Source organism: Oryzias latipes, chromosome 5 (genome assembly GCF_002234675.1).
Source record: "Oryzias latipes chromosome 5, ASM223467v1".
NCBI lineage: Eukaryota > Metazoa > Chordata > Actinopteri > Beloniformes > Adrianichthyidae > Oryzias > Oryzias latipes.
The window spans coordinates 9,689,966-9,709,316 of NC_019863.2; the positions used below are offsets into that span (position 1 = coordinate 9,689,966).

General features: G+C 38.1%; 1 protein-coding gene across 13 annotated transcripts in view; it reads right to left on the reverse strand.

Moving 5' to 3' along the window:
- Positions 1 to 19,351, reverse strand: part of atp2b2 (ATPase plasma membrane Ca2+ transporting 2) — a 144,097-nt gene that overhangs the window by 6,072 nt on the left and 118,674 nt on the right. For 9 of the 13 annotated variants that reach the window (XR_002873277.1, XM_011474843.3, XM_020703152.2 and 6 more), the window contains 10 exons: positions 13,743 to 13,984; positions 11,452 to 11,686; positions 8,090 to 8,269; positions 7,879 to 7,966; positions 7,654 to 7,760; positions 6,166 to 6,357; positions 4,574 to 4,787; positions 4,258 to 4,469; positions 4,024 to 4,131; positions 3,706 to 3,888 (listed from right to left, as the gene is read on the reverse strand). Coding sequence is in view for 12 of the 13 variants with exons in the window: in XM_011474843.3 (XP_011473145.1) it covers positions 3,706 to 3,888; positions 4,024 to 4,131; positions 4,258 to 4,469; positions 4,574 to 4,787; positions 6,166 to 6,357; positions 7,654 to 7,760; positions 7,879 to 7,966; positions 8,090 to 8,269; positions 11,452 to 11,686; positions 13,743 to 13,984 (1,761 nt within the window). In the remaining variant the exon portion in view is untranslated. Of the gene's footprint in view, positions 1 to 1,113; positions 1,164 to 1,435; positions 1,626 to 3,705; positions 3,889 to 4,023; positions 4,132 to 4,257; positions 4,470 to 4,573; positions 4,788 to 6,165; positions 6,358 to 7,653; positions 7,761 to 7,878; positions 7,967 to 8,089; positions 8,270 to 11,451; positions 11,687 to 13,742; positions 13,985 to 19,351 lie in introns of all 13 variants that reach the window. The other 4 variants (XM_020703154.2, XM_020703155.1, XM_011474846.3 and 1 more) reach the window with 3 other exon arrangements.

A 19,351-nucleotide genomic window follows, 5' to 3' on the forward strand; every position in this document is an offset into this window, starting at 1 on the left:
AAGTACAAGCCCCAAAACAACTTTATAACACTTAAATAAAACTGAACTGTCTTTGTGTGTTCTAAAATATGTCATAAAATAGTCTGAACAACTTTAATGCAGCAAAATGTCTTCTATATTTTAAACTTAATTAGATGCAGATGACACACAGATTTATATAACCAAATGAATACTAGCATTTTTAAACAATTATTGCATTGCAGTGATGAAGTTCTAGTTCTGTATTCTAAAGCAGGGTCCAGCAAGTCCCATTACCCTCAGCTTAATAAAGCAGTACAGAATTTGATAAATAGACAGGTATTTAAACCCTCCAAGAAAAAGTGTATTGTGCTTGCATTTAGGCTCGATTTCTCTTTTTTATTTTTATTTTTTTATTGTTTTAGTCTTTGAAAATTGGTAATTGCCATAAATGTTAACAGCTGCAGTGTAGCAGTACTTTTGCAATGTAATTAATGTAACTGTAATCAAATAGAGTATAAGACACATAAAAGACAATAAGACAGAGAAGCCTTGATACATGCAGCAGGGACACTGACAGTTATCACTGACTGAGTGTTAAAAATAAGGTTGGGGGGGCGTACATCTATTTTGCCTCTGCAGGTAATGTATGTTTCTATGGCAACATGGTAATAAACCATAGTGCACCGGCAGAATGAACCATGGATTCCAGGTAACATTTTGTTTTGCTCACAACAAATAATAGTAACTCCGGAGATTTAGACTCCGTATAGATGGAAAAGTATGTGAGGGATTTAGAAAGAAGAGAAGATGTTGCACTTGTGTAAAGTCATACAGGATTGATTGTTTTTTTCTGGGATGCTTTAGGACCCTCTTAAAACAACAAGCAAAATTGTTATTTAAAGAATCAAAAATAGACACATTTACTATGTTTTATTAAAATTATGTTGGCCTCTTGTCAATGTTAATTACTAAACTAGTAAAAACCTGAAAAAAAAAAAAAAACAGATCTTGCCACTTTTACTTGAATGTTTACCCAGTTGTGTTTTTAAACTGATTTGAATTAGTTTCGGTTAACATCTGTCAATACACAGAAATGGGAGGATGAAAAGGGATCACACATGGGGGATGAGCAGAGGGAGACAAACTCACAACCTGAAATGTCACGCCGTGGGTTTCACCCTTAGTCCTGCGCTCCTAGCACTCTGGGAAAACAAACACACATCGACCAATGAGAGGACAGTACACCCAACCATGGGAGGAAATATAAAGGTGAATCTGAATTCCAGTATGAAAAGCAAAAAGACAGAGGAGAAATGAAAAAAGCAGATAGCGAGAGAAAACACAACAGTCTTCAGAGATGCCAGCCCTTCAATGGCTGCAATAATTGATTCCAAATTGAGTTGTTGGCGATGAGGGGGATGGCATCCCTGAAGCAAAGAGAGCAGACAAGCAGACGGACAGAGTTCTGACTCACGGCCAGTAGTGGGAGGAGCAGTAGCAGCAGTAGTGCTTGTAGGAGAGGAAAGGGCATTGGACAAGGACACGTGACTAGGACTAGAAACATTGGTTACATCCTGGGTCTGGCTGGTGGTGGATGACTGACGTCTCAGAGCCCCTGCCCCCTGAAAGGAGGTGCCACTCTTGAAGGTGTTGACTACTTCAATCTGTTGGAGGAAAGTGGGACAAGAGAGGACAAATGGCTGCTCAGAGTGACACAGACTAAATGGCAACACAAGCGACTGGATAAAGGGAATACAGTGGTGCAGTCAGACACAATGAGCAGCCACAGGTAAAGGTGTACCTTCCCAACTTTTCCATTGAAAAAGGTTGTTTTTGTCTGGTCAAAACCAAATATATATATATACCTAGCTGGGTAGCCACAAAGTTTGATGTGTGGTTTTAAGATTTCTTTTTTTTTTTTCAACTTAAAAAATCTGCCCTCCCTCCCAAGAAAAAATGCATAAATAAATAAGATAAAGGAGATTAAAAACATAGTAGAAGTCTCTGCAAAGCCAGACACATACAATCATCCATGCAGTTTGGATCTGACAATTTCAAATGCAGATATATACCAAAAAATTTAAAGTAGTTAAAAACGTAGGAATTTAGAGGAAAACTGTGGAAAAATTTCAAGCAATTGTTCACCCTTTTGCACCATTTTTTGACCTGCCTGGTCAAAAAACATAAAACGGTAAAAGGGTTTAAAAAAAGGTTTTAATGGGAATCACCCTTGAGTGAACATTTTGGTTCTATATTTATACATGTGTGGTTCAGCACTTTGTATTTGAACATTTAATTTTTGTAATAGGTGTACATTATCATTTACTCAATAAAATAGGTTTGGACTCCAATAGAAATTTTTTGTCAAACATTTCAAAGATTTTTCGTATGGTTTTAGGTGCAAACTCACCCCAAATAGCTGTGGAAACTAGTTTATCATCAGCTACTAAATATTTAAGATAAAAAAGTATTGAGGTATTAACACCTGATAACTGCAGTCTATTACAGTTCTTGGCTAAAGACAGGTGCTCAGAGCGCAGGGTTTTAGAGAAATGCCCAGGGATGCGTGGATGGAGCAAAATACCACTTTGGGGAAGGTTATTCGGGAGGAATATAAATTATAATTCACTTAAAAGCTCAAATTTTGCATGATATAGGCCCTTTAATGGTTATTTACGTGCTTACTTTCAAAAAATGTACTTTTACTGAGTTCAAAATGAACACACAAAAATGCTTTAATTAAATGGATAGAAATACAGAAATGGGATTATGTCATGAAATAAAGATGACTGATTCTCATATCAAACATTTTTTTTAGAATTCATTCAATAAATTAACATGAAGTCTATATTTTTATATTTAAAGGGAAAATGTGACATTTCAGCGTTTTCAAGTTTTAGAAACACCTCGCTGTGTGAAATACCAAAAAAACATTTGGCTGCCATCGGCTCATGTGACCATAAAAAACTAAATAGTGTAAATGTTATGAGTTTGGCTGACCATGGCTACTTGTGTAATTATTTTAGGGTCTTCCAGAATTAATTTGTCTTGTTTCTTTTGACCAGACAGAGTATGAGGGATATGTGTTTTCATTCTCAGGTGAAAATGGGTGCATTGGTATACTGCAATTGAAAAAATGGTTAGGGATGCAAAGAATTAAAAGGTGTAAAAACAAAAAAACAGTTGGTGTAAATAGTTTTCTTTTTTCATACAAGCATGGCTGCATCTGCACAATGGCATGACACAACTTCACCCACGATCACTAGCAACACTGTGGTGGGATGACACCAGCTTCAACACCATGAACAAGTCCTAAATTTCACAGTGACACCGGTCTTGAAAATGAATAACAATGAAAACTGTTAATGAACTTTTTCCTGTTAAGTTTTATGCTGAGGTAGGATTGTCCACAGGTCCACTTTGGTGATCGCTGACATCCATGGGGCCTCCTCCTTCCTAAATGAGTCACCTTGAGATAAAAGACTTTAAAGCTGAAACTGACCCCAAAAAAATAAAAAAAACTCACAATAAGGTGTCTTACAGAGGATGAACATGGATAATATATCAGACAGACTGATCTCCATTAATTCTCATGACATAAGAAGCAAATTTATTTTTAAAATTATTTTAGGAAAAATATTTCGTTTTGTTTTTTTTTTGGCCTCTATAGAGTATTTGTTCTTCACACTTAAAAAATAAATTGCCTCTATGGCAAACTTGCCTCTTTCTGATGCACATCCTCACCTGTGTCTGAATGCGATTGAGTCCTCTAAACCACAAAATTTGTCCTCTCCTCAGCTCTCGCTCTGCATGGTCAATTTCCTCATTTTCTTCGTTCACATCCTCTTCTGGTAACTCATCCTTATGGGTCAATTGTCCTGCCCTCCGCAGGAAGCGCAGCTTGAGGTTGGGTATGGTAGCTATCACCTAACCCAAAGAGCATACAGAGAACAGTTAAAACAACTCATTTCAAGTCAATAAACACGTAGGAGGCTGTGACGAGTCAGAAAGGGAGCAAAGAAGTGGGATGAGCAAAAAATGATGAAGAAACATGCTTGCTACCTGTCCCCAGACAAGTTCTCCAAGCCCAAGGAAAACACACCACATCCATTTCTCCAAGTTCAGGGGTTGACAGCTGAATGGCTTCCCTCCAAATTGCACAATCACAATCTACACAAAGCAATGCACACAATATAAACATAGAGACAATAAAATCTTTTCATTTACTGGACTGGGCATCTGGGTCTTCCAAACATACAACAGACATAACTTTGATATAATTAGATAAGGATGTACCTGTACTACAAATGTGCCAAAAACAATGGAGCAGAAGATGGGGTTCCTAAAGATTCCATCAAAGACATTCCTCTCTCCATGTATTTTGCGGGCATTGATCTCATTAAATAGCTGCATCATGACAAAAGTGTTGAATATAAGGGTATAGTGTTCTGAAGGAGGAGAGTGAAGAGGGGCATCGCGCCCGCTGTCGATGTCGAAAATCTGCTCACCTTTGGAAAACAAACAAATGAATTTGAAATACATTTGTCGTCACTTTTTTTCAAATCTTTGCAGTGTCCCATAATCATATTAAACCAGAAAATTCTGCACATACCAACAAATAGAAGCGTGAAGATAATAACGAGCTGATAAACTGCATGTCCTAATATGTTTTTTGTCATAGTGCTGGAGATAAGAGGCTTGTTGCGACCATACGGCTTTCTCTTCAGCAGGGACTCGTTGGGAGGCTCTGTTGCCAGGGCCAGAGAGGCAAACGTATCCATTATCAAATTTACCCACAACATCTGCACTGCTTTCAACGGGGAATCCTGGGAAAAAGAAAACAGATGTACAGACATCGTACATTTGCAAGTAGTTTTGTGTTGTCTTTTATTACATATCAGTTAGGGGTGTAACGATTCATTTCTACAACAATTTGATTCACATCATAGTTGCCGATATCATAGTCAATATTGGCTCAATTCGATTCCGATTCAATCCAATTCACTGACCTAAAATCAATCCAGAAAATCCTAAGCCAAAAATGTCAAATCCATTCACATTTTAGGTTCCTAAAGTTCAACCCACTGTTGTTTTTCCACATCAAAATAATCCAAAGGGAACATTATTAGAACATTCTACAACACAGTATGGTCACATGACTTTGCTAAATTGAAATAACTTCCACACATTGAACTGGAATGATGGTTTGAACATTTTTGCTGCCATCACGTGTGTGTTGTTCGCTGCTATGTCACTTGGTCGTTTTTACATCATAGTCCAAGTCATCAATCCAAATAGTTTTTTTCCCCAATATTGATATATTCAATTTATTTCAATTTTAAACAGTTTTACAATGGCATAGGTTGATTTGATTAATAACTTACATCAGACAGGTCAACCTGGTTGGATCTTAGGAATACAAATTGATTCATCGATTAAGTCGATTAATCGTTACACCCGTAATATCAGTACATGTACACATCTGTACACTAATAAACACCACTTAAGCTATTTAGTTTTATGTTAGACCCTACATGGGCAAAATAAAGACTAACTGGCCACATGTGAACAGACCAAGAAAAAAATTGGTTGTGCTTTTTGTTTTTTTTTCCAGTTAAGACTTCAGAACTATGCCACAGCCAATTTAAAAAAAAAAAACTCTTAAGAGAAGAAAAGAACATTTAAAGACATCCTCCATTGTTTTCCCCACCGGGCAAGGTGTCCATTAGACATTTTGTGTCTATTGTTGTTATTTTAAAATCCCCTAAAATAACAATGCAGATAGCAATAGGAACCAGGTACAGCAACTTTCACCAAAGTGATTCCCTCTTTAGAAACCATCTTTAGCATTGTGGATCTTTTTTGCATGCGTCTTTACCATCCTCTATCCTCCATTACATTGTCAAAGGTTTGAAAGTTGGCATCTAAAACACTCAAATCCACCATTAACGCATCTTCTCAATTGCTCTTTATCTCATTTAATTACTATATTTAATTAACTATAAACCTCCTAGAGAAAATGGTGGATTGCTTACAACATGCAAGGCATGATGGGACCACAACACTCAACCCACCTTTGGGGAAATAATCTGCTAGAGGTCTAAACAGGGATGTTCAATAGACCTTCATGAATAGATGTACGTAAGATGCACAGGTGTTAACGTAGAAAGGGTAAAATTCGACACCTGTAAAATCGCTGTTTACCTGTGTAATGCAGGCTCCAGTGAAAGCTACTATGACAGCCACAACATTGACAGTGAGCTGGAATTGAAGAAATTTGGAAATGCTGTCGTAGACATTTCTTCCCCACATAACAGCCTTCACGATGCTGCTGAAGTTGTCATCAGTGAGGATAATGTCTGATGCCTCCTTGGCCACATCTGTACCAGCTATACCCTGAAAGAGTCAGACAGTCAGACAAACAGAAACTGCTTTCATTGTCCCTAAACATTCTAGCTGTGGTTTAAAACGTAAATACAAATGATACAAACAATAATCAACATAATTAATATTTAACCCAAATATAAAATAAAGCCTCACTCCAAAGAAAAGTGTGTTTTTGGAGTTTTAAAATGTTCCTGTGGCAGTTTTCTGATGATGGAGGTGGGGGGTTGTTATTAGGTCTGGGTTGGGGGCTCTATTTTAATTTTCGTGTTTTTTTCAATGTGAAGGACTATGTGTTATGCTTTCATAGGAAAAGTGCTATATAAATAAAGTTTGATTTGATGAAGAAAATTAAGATTAAAATTGCGTTTCTGTCAATTTATTTTTTAAATTGTTGCAAATCAGGAGCAGTGGCAAAAATGCTGTTGGAGAATCTTGCGGGTGTTACATTGAAGCTACTATGGCAAGTCACACAATCACTGCTCCGCTCCATTCTGTTGCATCTTTGTAAATTACTGGATCCATGTACATTTTTAAATTTTCTCTTGTGCCCTCACATTTGGCTCAAATGTACAGCTGAATGCCTTCAATATTTCTCACTGTGTTTGTTGCACCAATAATGTCAGGTTGGGGGTGTGAGGGGCTGTAAGCTGGTGGGAGAGCATGTAAACAGATGGATGATGTGGAAAGGGCTAGGCTTACTAATATAATAACTTATTAATAATAACAATAAAATGTCACACTGCATTTGTGTTTTTCAGAAAACTGGCACATTGTCAGTCACACAGTGCTCTTTAAATGTCTTTAGCAATTCCTTTAGGGAAAACAAGATGCATAGGCAGCTGAACCAAACTTTCATTTTTACTGCCTTGGTCCCAAGTAAAAAGTAAATGGGAAAACAAAACATGATCTATATTGGTAATTATTGTCTTCTTGAAATTAAAGAGAAAATGTTCAAATCTTGTTTTTTGTCATGCCATTTTATTTTCCACTTGCTAATTTAGGATTACCAACAAAATCATGTTTATTCTTTAATAAAGACGAATTTTCAAATTGAATTAGTAGTCTTTTTTTTAAAGTTTTTCACGCATTTATAAACTATTTTAGAGGCCGGGAGTTTGCTCTGGCTGGAAAACTGTACAATCATGGAAATCCACTAGGAGGAGCTCCTATTCTACTCAATTGGTCTTAAAAGAAACCCTGAGAGGTATACTGTACTGTATGACACATGCAGATTTCTACAAATGATGTACTTTGTGCATGTTTTGTCTTTTGTGCAAAAATGATAACAACAGCTGAATTGCTTACCATAGCAAACCCAACATCTGCTTTTTTGAGAGCAGGTCCGTCATTTGTCCCATCGCCTGTTACTGCAACCACTTGCCTCTGGTCTGCCATAGTGCTGTCAATAATGCCTGTCAAATACACATCCAGGAGAATATGCAGAATAACATATCAATTAATAAAGTCAACATTTTTTTTATTAGTTTGTCTGTCTCAAAGAGAAATCACTGTTATTTTCCTCTAAATTACCTTTCACAAGTGTATGCTTATCAGTTGGGGAGGATCTGGCCAGAACTCTGAGTTTGGGCCATACTTTGTCAATGCGTTCTTGTTCTACCTGGAAGCACAGATAGATATTGCATGCATAGTTTGTTTAAAATCGTAAGAGGAGTGCCTTCTCGTTTCCTTAGCATCAATCTCTTTTCCTCCATCTTTGCAACTCATCCAGCAGCTGTTGTACCTCTCCTTTCTCATTACGGATCCTCCTGTTGAACTCCTTGCCATCGATGCAGAGGAAGTCTTCTCCTGGATGGATGATGCCACACTTGATAGCTATGGCCCTGGCTGTGTTTATGTTGTCTCCTGTCACCATTCGCACTGTGATCCCTGCTCGCTGGCACTTTTGAATAGCATCAGGCACCTTAACATGAGCATAGACAGTGTATATAGTATAAAGAATGGTCAGGTGAAAACTCTCATTAAAACCAAATACTCATCGAAACCATTAGTCTTTTTCTTTTAATACAATCTTGCCATGTTTTTTATCCTAAGCATAACCATGCCAAAGGTCAGTTAAGGCCCTCTTGTGGGCATCCTCATGGCAATAGTTCATTAGTTATGCCTGACCCTAATCAGGGGGCACTTTTAAAACTGTATGGAAGAGCGTGTAAATGCATGGATGATGCGAAGTGTGGGCGGGCTTACTCCGCACCAACAGTTCTGCACACAAATCAGAGACTAATTTCTCTTGCCGCTCTGGAGAAACTGTGACCTAGAAAGTGACACAGGTTTTTTGATTTTGGCTAAAATGCATAATCATAATTAAAATACCAATGACAACACTTTTAAACTAGTTTAAAGGAAAAAGGAAGTGGGACTTTAAGGAGGATTAAGAAAACTTTCCAGGAGGCTTTAGCAGCTTTCATCATCAACAAGTAGCAGGAACTCTTGATTTGCTGCCTTACAGTTAAATGGCTGTTTGAAAACAATTTAGCTGTAGGCTGGTAAATAAAAACATTAAATTTTTTAAGTTTTAAAACATTTTACTTTTAAAATAGAAAAATGAAAAAAAAATGAACATGGTTTATAATATAATTTACACACACCAGTGTCTTTTCTAAGCGCAAAATATTTTAACTAAGATTTCAGAAATTTTATTAAATGAGTGATGAGTGCACGTTGACTGTACACTATGTGCTATAATACCTTCTTCTTGGTAAAGGTCAGTGTGGGCGAGTTCTACTTTCCAAGCCCACTCAGGAACAACTGTGCTCATGTACAATAACAAGAAGTCACATTCATTTGAATGTTAAAAATTCATCGTGCTGGATCTTTTTGCTTATTTCAAAAGTAGCCAATGCATGCTGTATTCTACAAATATACTCAAGAACATGTGTGAACCATCCACATCCATGTGGGAGCCTGCCAACACATACAGGTCATCTAAACACTTGTGAATACCAATATGGGTAATCAAGTCAATACATTATCACAAAAACAGCTTCAAGTGTACAGTTAAACTGAATGTAAAATTTATGATTTGTTGGAAGGAGGCAAATGATTTAAAAGCAAGCTGATTTAAAAAAAAAACTGCAAAAAGATGCATGTTTTGACAAAAAGTGCAACTAAACAAACACACTATTCTCCTTTTTTTCATATTACTTTGACTTGATGACTCCCACAAAGAAAAAACATGTTCCTATTCAAATTCAATAAAGCAACTCTGGCTGCCCGGTCATGGAAAAAAGGAGATGAACATTTTAGGTGATGCTAATTAAAAAAAAGTGTGGCCCGACAGGGGAAAAGACCCAGGCAACAGAGTTTCAACAAAAAAAAAAGCCTCTTTAGTCCTTGAATGTGCTGTAAATCTGAATGTTTTCCCTTTGTCTCCTTCCAGTCCCTGTCTACCTCCTCCTCCTGGGGTCCATCATCCCACTGACATGAAGCTCGTTTGTAATTTGTTTATTTCTCTCAGACTCCAACTCCTTTCAGTCCCTGTTTCCTTCTCAGTGCCTCCTTCCCACCAGCGTATCTCTCTTGGGTAGCCTCATACAGCAGCCAGTTATTAAAAGAACATCTCATTCTACAGGAAGAAATTACAGACTAATACACAAACACAAAACATGCCCATAATGTCTTTGACCTTTTCTGTATGGAAGAAAGTCATGCACCTTTTGAGCAATATACATGGAATGTTATTAAAAGTATGATATACTTTTTTTCTATATGAAGATTTATAAACGAGACAGATTTTTCATGTGGTCACTATTAATGTTTGATTTAGCATAGGGTAATACTGTGATTTGCATGAGTTTGATATTACATACGGCTGTTTTGGCTTCATGTTTTTAGATAGATTTATCTTTGACTGCTGCCTTTACTGCACTGTTAGCACGTCTGATTTAAGTACAAATGGTTACATGAATGAATCAATCAGAAATTGTGAAAAAAAAAGTACCCAGTTGCAACAAATTACAAGATTTAATGGCTGTGATAGAAAAGCTGAGACAACGTCAAACAAAATGAGTAAGTAAATGGTAGAAAGCTACAAATGACAAATTGGGTATTTTTCTAGTCTTGTTGATGACTAAGAATGCTGTTGCACCAGGAAAGGATTTCAGTAATCTTCGTCATCGGACTCCTCTTCTTCTGCAGACTCCAGCCAGGTTAGCTTTTAGTTTACCGGAAATAAGGCTTTTCTGATACTTTTTCTCTTTCGCTAGAGTTTATCCCATAAAACATGAGAGCTTTGTGAAACAAATGTCTAAACAATGATCCAACTTAATAGTTGCAACAAATTCATATTTTGTTTTTAAATCATTTCTTGATCAATCTTATGGATAAGTCATATTTTATTGAAAACAGCTAATTCTGGTGTGATTTTAATCTCATCATTTTAAATGAAACACCGATACAATAACTTAGATGGATTTTAATGAAGACATTTTTGCTTTCTAAATCAACTTATAAAGAATGTCAGAGTCAAATGATTGACTTTGACAAAAAGCTGTTAAAGTGACTACTTCCCTTACTTATGAACTTAATTTACATTACTCGATGATATTTTATTTAGAATTAAGTTTCCGGAAGAAATACATATTACACCTCCTTTGCTCCTGTTTCTAAAATTATTACGTTAGAAGTCCATATTATAGTTTCTATGTTTATTTAAATCCATCCGTTGATTTTCAGTACCCACTGAATTCTTTCAGGATCTAAGGGGCCCTGGAGTCAACCCAGCTACTGTTGGGCAAAGGAGGTTTCCTCTCTTATCCAGGACCACACTCACTCACCCTCACATTTATGCCTAGTATCAATTCAGAGTAATCAATTAACCAAAGAAGCATTTTTTTGGACCCTGGGACGAAGCCAGTGTGCTGGAGAAAACCCACACATGCACCAGGAGAACACGCAAACTCCATACAGAAAACTTCCAGCCAGGATTTGAACCAGGACCTTTTCGCTGTGAGGCAAGAGTCCAAACCACTACACCACAGTGCAGCCCTCAGTAAATAAAGCTGTGCTGACAATATTAAAAATGTCAATTATGAAGATCAAGTGTCACATTCGCACTGAGATTCCCAAGTTGTCAAACTTTCCTACCTCTGGTCTGACAGGGTCCTCAATTCCCACAACACAAATAGCGGTGAGATCATTGAGAATGTTGTTTTCATCATCCCAGTTGGGCTCAGGATCATTAGAAAAGTCACGGTAGGCCACACAGATGGTTCTGAGGCCTTCACATGCCATGGGTTCGATCACCTTCTTCACCATTTCATCTTTGTCTCTTGGACGGAAAACCCTCAGCTCACCCACTTCGTTGAGGATGTGGCTGCATCTGCAGACAGAGACAATCAGAGAAAGGCTTCATTCTTTTGTAACTTTTGTATTTTTCAGCCGAACTTTCAAGGCCTAAAACTTTTAAATATGCACAAAAAATAGAACACACTGAATCACAAAATTAAACTCAGTTTCATGATTTCAGAAAAAAATGAAGATTTTTAAATGTTAATCTAAAAAAATCAAAACATTACGAGCAAAGAATTAGGCCTTAGATAATTGTTTTTTTATTTAAGAAGGTTTTGTTTAAATGCAAAAAAACGTCTTTGGCATTGTCATTTTGTTCACAGCACAAGCAGCACATGATGCTTTTCTCTGCAGCTTGAAAACAATGTGACTCTTTTTATTTATATGTAGTTTTTTTTTTCAACCATAAGAAGTCAGTTTTTGTTTCACTTGTCATCCCAAAATAAATCTTTCCCACATCCTGTCATAGACTTTACGTTTTTTTATAAGAGTTTTTTAGGGAGAGCCAGAAATTGCTCCTTTATGAGTCTTTTTAGCAGACTTTAAAATGTATCAATGTGCAAAAATGCTAATTTTAAGGTGATTAATTCCAAAACAATATATATCACTAACCATGTTGTACATGTCAAGTATAAACAGCCTATTAAGTTAGAGTGTTTACATTATATTAGGCTGTGGTCCCTCTGGATACAGAAGCGGAGTGGACAGGAAGTGAAGTGGAATGAGCGTGTCTCGAGTGGGCCCACTGAGAGCATCTCTGAGAGCATCTCTAAAGAGCCAGATTCAGAGCAGTTTCACCTGTTTTTCAAACACAGCCAGAGCTACTAAACTTCATGTGCACATGCAGAGAAACAAGCAAGAAGAAACTTGGTAAGAAGAACCCTAAACATTTATATCAATCTTCATTGTACAATCATACTTGTTTATTCACATTCTTGCTTGATTGTATTTTAAAATCCTTCTGTGATTAACTTTAATTTTTTATTCATTTTTAGGACATCTGCATTTATTTTAAAACACAAATAGTCCTTCCATTGTTTTGTGTAAACACATAAGATACTGTGTTGAGTGCAGTGGCTCTGAAAAAATAGAACCAAACCTCATTCCTTCAACTGTGGATGGCGCACTGCTTCTTTAAATTTGGGATCATGCAGCAAGTGGATCCACATGACTGATTACAAAAGACATTGTTGTTTTTCATCAGGACGGGTTTGCATCTGGTGCACTTTAGCGCCCGGTGGAACTGGGGTCCTTAGTCTCAAATGATAAACTTTCTTCTTTAAAATACATTAAACCTACGGCTGTTTTGCACAGTTTGCAACAAAAAGGACACTGCAGCCCGAGTGGTGTAATTCAGTTAACTGTTGAGAGGCCTACTGGGAATGTTCCCCATACTCCAGTCCAGTCACTCTAGCTAAAGATTTAATTACATGTTCATTTTACAAAAATATACACATAAACATAATTTTTTTTATTGTAAAAAAGAGATAAAGAACCAACAAAATTACACTCAGGTTTGTCTTTTTCTGAAGAATTATTTATCTAAATCAATTATTTGACTAATTGTGGTTCTCAGTGATGGATTCCTGCCACTGTTAAGAAAAGTGACCTGTGCGCAGAACCAAAACACCACCAAAGGTATAAGGGAAATTAGCATCAGATAAAAAGTAAAGTTTTTATTTACTTCATGATGTGTTGTGGTAAAAAAATGCTATAGACAAACTACTAAGTTAATCATACAAGGACCACAAAAGAAAAACACAATTGTCTCTAACAATCTTTTCATCCACACTTATATACATTTGTGACACCAAATGCAATTTATCTGATCTATTTTTAGTCCCATGAATGTACTCATTCTTGCACTCAGGTGTTTTTACAAATGCTGTCATTTTTAATTTTTTTGCCAAAGGTTTTGTTATTTTACTGTTAGTAAAAGCCAAATGAAAGTGGAGCACAACTGTTGAGCTTTGTGCAAAAATAGCTCACACTGGATTCAAACAGGCTTCAAAGAGATAAATTATGGTGTTTTCAATTTGCCCCAAACAATAAAACTACTTTTTTTTAAACGATTAAAAAATACTCACTTTTTAAGTACAATTTCAGAGGCTCCTTTGCTGTACATGCGGAAGCTCCCATCAGGAAGTTTGATGACAGTACTCATAGACTTCCGAACTGAGTTGAAGGTGTAGACTTTATAAAGCTTTTCTTCTGGGATCTGGTTTCTAATTGGCTGGTAATCACGTTTCAATTCCAAGATCAAACCTAGCAGACCACACTCTGTCTTGTTGCCCACTTGCTTTGGCAGACCACCTTCCTTATCTGGAGGCTGAAAAAGAAAAAAGATTATTTTTGTCACTTAAAAATCAACAGTAACATGCTCGATTACTTTACCCTTCACACATATTCATATTTTTAGCTTATTTTCTACGTCTCTCTAGAGACAGTGCTGATGGTGATATGTATTATTGTACACTGAGCAAAGGAAATTCCCTTTTTATCAGATAGACCTGGCAAGTGTAATTCTTATAAAGTGGTGAGAATTAACCAGGTGAAAGGGTTTCTGTATGTGGGAAGTGGAGGAGATAAATGGAGTCAAATTCCAATGTATTTTTATTCATGCAATCAGGTCAGTTCTTCATGATCTGGATCTCTTTGTTTACATATGGGTTTACACATGTGGGTGTGTTTCTAAGAACACAACCCTTTTTGTACATTTTCCCAGAAATGGCACACACTCATGAAATCCCTTGTCTCTGATTTTTTTGATTTACACCTATTACAACTTCCTTATGAAGTGAAAGGCTGTGTTGTTTATCAATCTTATGCCTTAGTCAGATGCACCTGTACGTCGGTTGACCCATATGAGTGCTGCGGGTCTGTCCGGACCTGTGGAGGGCTGTAGGAGCAGTCGCATCTTAAAGGGAGTGCAGGTGTGTCATGAAAATACCATTGTCGTGCATGTGGTACGTGTATCGTAAAGTATTTGTAGGACTAGTGTAGAAATGTAAGTTGCATGCATTTGTGATGTATGGGTGATGCAGTCGTACGGCCCCCTTATGCTGCAATCGAGTCATTAATAAGGTGTGAGTACTGGTTTTTTGTCGACCACGCTCAAATGCTACACGCACAAGGTGTGCAGGTGATACATAAGTGCCCAAAGGATGGCCACACAAACCAGGCTTGGATTGTTTTTATTTGCCTCATGTCAGTCAGTCTGCAAGCAGGAGCACGCACTTATCACGTGAACAGCACCAATGGGCACTAGCGCACAGGGCTTGAGGGTTGAAAAAAATAAAACAATTTGCACGACCGAGTCTCACCTTCATTATGTTACCAAAAGTATTCACCTCACCTGCCTCAACTAACATATGAACTTAAGTACCATCCCATTCCTAAGCGACAGAGTTCAATATGATGTCAGTCCACCTTTGCACCAATTACAGCTTCAACTCTTCTGGGACGGCTGTCCATAAGGTTTAGGAGTGTGTTCATAGCAAGTTTTGACCATTCTGGTGAGGTCACACACTGGTGTTGGTAGAGAAGGCCTGGCTCTCGGTCTCCACTCTCATTTATCCTAAAGGTGTTCAGGTCAGGACTCTGTGGCCAGTCAAGTTCATCCACACCAGACTCTGTCATCCATGTCTTTATGGACCTTGCTTTGTGCACTGGTGCACAGTCATGTTAGAAGGGTAAGGGGCCCGCTTCAAACAATTCCCACAAGGTTGGGAGCATGGAATTGTCTGCGCTGTTGATCATTTTATTTGAATCGTGTAGTCATCTGATGACAGCGCGCTAAAGATGGAAAGCTTAAAAAAATAAAAAAAAATAAAAATGGGGTCCAAACAGAAAATGCAAGAGATGTAGAGGGAATGAAAAAAAGTTCCTCTAAATGGTTGAGAGACAGCAGGTACGTTATAGCAGTGATAAAAACAGCCTATAGCAGTGACAAACCATCACCATCCTGCTGAAACCATCACCATCCTGCTTCAATGACTACCGCCCCATAGCACTAACGCCCATCATCATGAAGTGCTTTGAAAGGCTAGTCATGTCACACATCAAGTCCACTCTTCCCCCCACCCTGGACCCCTTCCAGTTTGCATACCGACCCAAACGATCGACAGAGGACGCCATTTGTTCTGCTCTCCATCCAGCTCTCACCCACTTAGACAAAAAGGACGCATATGTGAGAATGCTGTTCATAGACTTCAGCTCCGCATTTAACACAATAATACCACAGCAACTCATTTGCAAACTGGACAAGCTGGGTGTTAACACCCCCATCTGCAACTGGCTACTGGACTTCCTCAGCCAAAGACCACAAACAGTACGAGCCGGCAACAACACCTCAAACACAATCATTCTCAACACCGGGGCACCCCAAGGCTGTGTGCTTAGTCCGCTGCTCTTCACCCTGCTGACACATGACTGCACAACAACCCACAGCACAAACCACCTTGTGAAATTTGCAGACGACACAACCCTGGTGGGTCTCATCACCAAGGGCGATGAGACCAACTACAGGGAAGAGGTGGATCTGCTGACAAAATGGTGCAGAGACAATAACCTCCTGCTAAATGTCGGCAAGACAAAGGAGATTGTTGTCAACTTTCAGAGGGGCCACACTCAACACCTGCCACTGATCATTGATGGTACTGCTGTGGAGAGAGTGAGCAGCACAAAATTCCTGGGGGTTCACATCAGTGAGGACCTCTCCTGGACCGCCCACACCACATCATTGGCAAAGAAAGGACAACAACGTCTCTACTTACTGCGGAAACTAAAAAGATCAGGTGCTTCACCAGCCATCATGACCACATTCTACAGAGGAACCATCGAGAGCATCCTCTCCAGCTGCATCACTGTGTGGGGGGGCAGCTGTACACACAGCAACAGGAAAGCCCTGCAGCGCATAGTCAACACAGCCAGGAGAATCATTGGAACACCACTCCTCTCCCTGCAGGACTTATACATCACCCGCCTCACCCGAAAAACACTAACAATAATCAAGGATGCACACCACCCTGCACACAACCTGTTCAGCCTTCTGCCCTCAGGGAGGAGGTACAGGAGCCTCTGCTCCCGGACCACTAGACTCAGAAACAGTTTCACACACCAGGCCATCAGGATGCTAAACACGCTCTCCCCTCTCCACCTACCCACCACCCATATCCCCCCATGAACAGTGCTCAAACGAACCCCCCCCCCCCCCCCCCCCCCCCCCCCCCCCGCTGCCTTGAGACACTGCCTTAAGTGCACTCGCACTTTTATGGCAAATTGCCTATGTTGTATATTGTAAATTGTATCTTTTTCTTTCTTTTTACTTATTTATTTTATTCTAAACGTATACTTTGTTTTTATTTTTCTTCTACTGAACAGACACGAAAGAGTAAGAAACGGATTTTCGATTCATTGTATGTGATGCACATGTGAAGAATTGACAATAAAGTTGACTTTGACTTTGACTTTGACTTGTAAACATTCAGGCTAAAGCTACCAGTAAAATGGTCACAAGTATCTTGCAACTGTACTGAGCAGGATTTACAGTATCACTAATCATGAAAAAATAAAGGAGCTTGTTGTGCTGATTTTGTTTCAGACAGACAAAAATAATTTATTTAACTATAAACTGAAAAAGTTTTTATCCTATGACTGTAACAGCACTAAATAATGATAATAACTCCTCCTATTTAAAGAGATCGGGAGAAGTATGTGTGATGGTGGGTCAGGTGGTACTTTTGTTTCTTTTTATATTGTTTAAAGTTTGGATAATTATTGTTTTTTGAGTAATATTTAGTTTACAGCCTATTGCTTTTAATATCTCTTTGGCTGAACGACACTTTGGATTTTACTTCAACATTTGGAGATGTTTAACACCAATGAATACATAAATATATGCTATTCTATCCCACCACTAACTGATATCCAACAAAAACACAATTTACAATTAAAAAAAACAAAACTATTTTTACATATAGTTTAGTCACTGCATTCTTTTAAAATCTTCCTAACACAAAATGTATATCATACAGCTGTGAGGATGGAGAGAAAGACGAGAAAAGAGAGAAAGAATCAGGACAGAAGGAGGAAAGAAACAGGTTGGTCTTATGGTGGACGTTCAGGGCAAAGCCAGTTAATATCAAGTCAGTCATTTTTAACTTCATTTTTAAATAGTATTCTTCATTTAAAAAATGTGCATTAGCAAGATGTTGAATTTATTTAAAACATTAAATAATCCTTGCTTGGCCATGTGATTTAGTGGAGAAAAACACAGGCAAGAGGTGAAGGCAGAAGTGAGTTTGATGATGCACCTGATAGAAAAGAGAGCAGTGTTGACTTCAGGTAGGAATAATGAAACTATTGAAGCCATAAAAACCTACATATTCATTCTGGTTCAAATTTCTGCTGACCACCTGTTCACTGGGGCCTTCTAGGAACATAAGTACAGGCATACATGACTAGTTAGTCACAACAGAGAAGAACGGGGAGAGAGGTTGGGATGGCGATGACAACTAGAGAGAAAGAGAGACAATCAGCTGATGATGAAGAGGGAGAAGAACAGAGAGGTGCAGAGGAGAGGGCTGGGGTATTCCTTCCCCAGAAGATCCTTATGTTGTGAAAGTCTTCCTTATTTTCTTTTAGTTTAATGAGACTCTCCCTCTCAATGTAGATTATGGCCAATGAAGAAAGACATCATTGGTCTGTTCTGTTTCTACCTGTAGAGGTTTACCCATTTTTTGCCCGCAGACAGTCTGTATCTACCCGTAAAGGCAGTCGTGACTGAGGCTTTGACTAAATGATCAAGACAATTAAGTTAGTATTATCAAGACATGAGGGTAGACAAAATACAAAAGACATTTACCCAAAAAAATGTTAAATTAGAACTAAACCAGGAAGTAACATTGGTAATAAAGACCTATTGTCCTCTGGCCAGTTAATCCATGTGTGTGCACACCTCAAAAAAGCAATAAACATAATTTGGTAATACATCCTTTCAAATGGGGAAGTTTCTTTACCTCTACATAGAGATAACAGTTTTTTTTTTATTTTTTAAGGAAGACGTGTGATACAGTATCTGTTAAAATCTGTGCATGCTCCTGCAGCTGCTACAGTACAAATACACAGTTGCGTGTTTATGTGCAAGTATGTGAACGTGGTCAGCTTGTTGAAGACTCAGGATTGCTATGGTAACACTTGGTAAATCACACTTGGAAGATGAGACTTAAAAGAACAGAGGGTGCACTCTTCACCACTTGGGGATTCTTACTAGCTGGCTCAGAATATTTTTTGTTTTTTTTCATAAAATTCTCACTCATCTCACTTCACACATGTCCTTCATTCTCTTTGTAATCATCTTCTTTTCCCAGGGTTTCTTTATTAGTAATATTACTGAGTCTCACTGGATTAAAAAAAAAAATCCCAAATGTCAAACAAACATGTAAGCACAAAAACATATATCTAAGCAATGTTTTTTTTTTGTGATTTAGCTTCAAATTCTACACATTAACCAGAATTTAACACACGGACAGAAAAGATGATGTGGATTAAGCCTTAATGCCATTCAAAACGTCTTTGCACATTGGTACATTTCTAAAATAGTTGGGATTACAGTTTTATAGTAGCTGTAGTAACTGTAAGGCAGGGGTGGAGGGCCAAATAAGGAACTTGACATTATACTGGGGGCCAATTGTGG